Raw genomic sequence first — 2,596 nt, forward strand, 5'->3', positions numbered from 1 at the left:
GTAGGCGACAGAGTGAGACTTGTCTTAAAAAAAAAAAAAAGAAAGTAAGTTTACAAATTTGTGTTGGGCCACATTCAAAGCCGTCTGGGGCCACGGGCCACAGGGCACGAGTTGGGCAAGCTTGCATCAGACAGTAGTTTTCCAAGGTAAGAATTGTTCTGTCTGTTCCTGAGATAGGCAGATAGAGAGTAGTTTTAATACACACTTCTTGGCTGAATAGAAAGTAACCATGGAAATTCTGGAAGGGATTTCTGAGGCCATAGTAATCCAAGAGTGGTCCAGGGAGCAGTAGCACTGGCATCACCTGGGAGCTTATTAGAAATGCAAACTAGGGGCCGGGCGCCGTGGCTCACACCTGTAATCCCAGCACTTTTGGAGGCCATTGCAGGCGGATTACCGGAGTTTGAGACCAGCCTGGACAACGTGGTGACACCCTGTCTCTACTAAAACTACAAAAATTAGCCAGGCTTGGTGGTGCACACCTGTAATCCCAGCTACTTGGGAGGCTGAGGCAGGAGAATTGCTTGAACCTGGGAGGCGGAGGTTGCAGTGAGCTGAGATGGCACCACTGCACTCTAGCCTGGGCCACAGAGTGAGACTGTCTCAAAAAGAAAAAAAAAAAAATTAAAAAAGATATGCAAACTCTCAGGCCTCACCCCAGGCCTTTTCAGTCAGAATCTGCAAGTACCAAGATTCCCTAGGGGATGTAGGTGATTTATTTGCACATTAAAGCTCGAGCAGCCCTGGGCTGTTAGGAATGCTTCAGTTTCATGGAAGATGTGGGACTTTGGTGGTCCTTCGAGATAATAAAATTTGATCTTGGCAAAGTAGAATGCATCCTTTTTTTTTTTTGGAGAGGGAGTCTTGCTCTGTCACCCAGGCCAGAGTGCAGTGGTGTGATCTCAACTCACTGCAACCTCCACCTCCCGGGTTCAAGCAGTTCTGCCTCAGTCTCCTGAGCAACTGGGACTACAGGTGCCTGCCACCATACCCGCCTAAGTTTTGGATTTTCAGTAGAGATGGGATTTCACCATATTGGCCAGGTTGGTCTCTAACTCCTGACCTTGTGATCTGCCTGCCTCAGCCTCCCAAAGTGCTGGGATTACACACGTGAACCACCGTGCCTGGCCCCAACTTTTTATTTTATTTTTATTTTTTTGAGATGGAATCTTGCTCTGTTGCCCAGGCTGGAGTGCAGTGGCGCGATCTTGGCTCACTGTAACCTCCATCTCCCAGGTTCAAGCAATTCTCCTGCCTCAGCCTCCTGAGTAGCTGGGACTACAGGCACCTGCCACCACACTGGCTAATTTTTGTATTTTTAGTTGAGGCAGGGTTTCACCATATTAGCCAGGCTGGTCTCGAACTCCTGACCTTGTGATCTGCCTGCCTTGGCCTCCCACAGTGCTGGGATTACAGGTGTGAGCCACCACACCCAGTCTTTTTTTTTTTTTTTTTTTCTGAGACAGTGGCTGACTCTTGCCCAGGCTGGAGTGCAGTGGTGCAATCTTGGCTCATTGCAACCTCTGCCTCCTAGGTTCAAGTGATTCTCATGTCTTAGCTTCTCAAGCAGCCAGGATTACAGGCATGCATCACGACATCTGGCTAATTTTTGTATTTTTAGTAGAGATGGGATTTTGCCTTGTTGGCCAGGATGGCCTTGAATCCTGGCCTCAAGTGATCTGCCCGCCTTGACCTCCCAAAGTGCTGGTATTACAGGCGCAAGCCACTGTGCCTGGCCACAGAATGCATCCTTTATAGCAGAATGACAAGCAGGGATTAGCCTGACCAATGTAGGAAGTCTAGGGGAAAGGAGGAATAACACAGTGTGAGAGGATCCAGAAATTAGAGGGTCTTGACAGCCAGGCAGAAGAATTTGGCTTCAGTGCAGTAGGGGCCATTATGGATTCCTGAGCATAAGAGGAACATGATGGCAATGAGAACCGGGCAAAGATATTCTCACTTAAACCTCTTTTTCTCCTCCCTTAGCCCTTCCTGTTCTCCAAGTTCCTTCCCTTCCCCTGAAGGACAGCCAGGAGCTGACAGCTTCACTTCTCTCAACTGGGTCCCAGGTGAGCTGGTGCCCCTTTGCCCTCATAGAGGACCCATCCTGAACCTTCACCAGGAGTTCAGTTTCTTTAGCCAGTGACCAGGCCCATCTTGGGTTGGTACCTTCATTCCTTTGGCCTTTTTCCTTTCTGCCTAGTCCTTCCCCATCCTCTTTGAGGCACGGTTCCTCCCTGTTTCTTTTCTTAATGAGCCCAGTTCTTCCCCTCACTCCAAATTTGGATATAGGGAATGAGAATTTAGTGGAGATCTCCTGTTTCAGAAGTTGGTGAAAATTGAAGAGGTGGCTGATGTGGCTGTATCCTTCATCCTGGAGGAATGGGGACATTTGGACCAGTCCCAGAAGTCCCTTTATAGGGATGACAGGAAGGAGAACTATGGGAGTATTACTTCCATGGGTAAGGATTATTTCATCTGCATGGATTAGGACATCTTTATTTTGTTATCTTGTAAAGAGTATTTCTAGCACACCCTATAATCCTATAATGGCATTTATGTTTTATGTGCTATGACTTTGCTTTTTTTTTTTTTT

General features: G+C 47.7%; 1 protein-coding gene across 3 annotated transcripts in view; it reads left to right on the plus strand.

The window, feature by feature from the left end:
* ZKSCAN5 (zinc finger with KRAB and SCAN domains 5) overlaps window positions 1-2,596 on the plus strand; it is a 40,471-nt gene that overhangs the window by 23,337 nt on the left and 14,538 nt on the right. For all 3 annotated transcript variants that reach the window (XM_011943813.1, XM_011943816.1, XM_011943815.1), the window contains exons 4-5: window positions 1,987-2,069; window positions 2,327-2,462. In XM_011943813.1, coding sequence (XP_011799203.1) covers window positions 1,987-2,069; window positions 2,327-2,462 — 219 coding nt within the window. The remainder of the gene's footprint in view (window positions 1-1,986; window positions 2,070-2,326; window positions 2,463-2,596) is intronic.

The sequence above is a fragment of the Colobus angolensis genome, unplaced genomic scaffold (genome assembly GCF_000951035.1).
Source record: "Colobus angolensis palliatus isolate OR3802 unplaced genomic scaffold, Cang.pa_1.0 Scaffold222, whole genome shotgun sequence".
NCBI lineage: Eukaryota > Metazoa > Chordata > Mammalia > Primates > Cercopithecidae > Colobus > Colobus angolensis.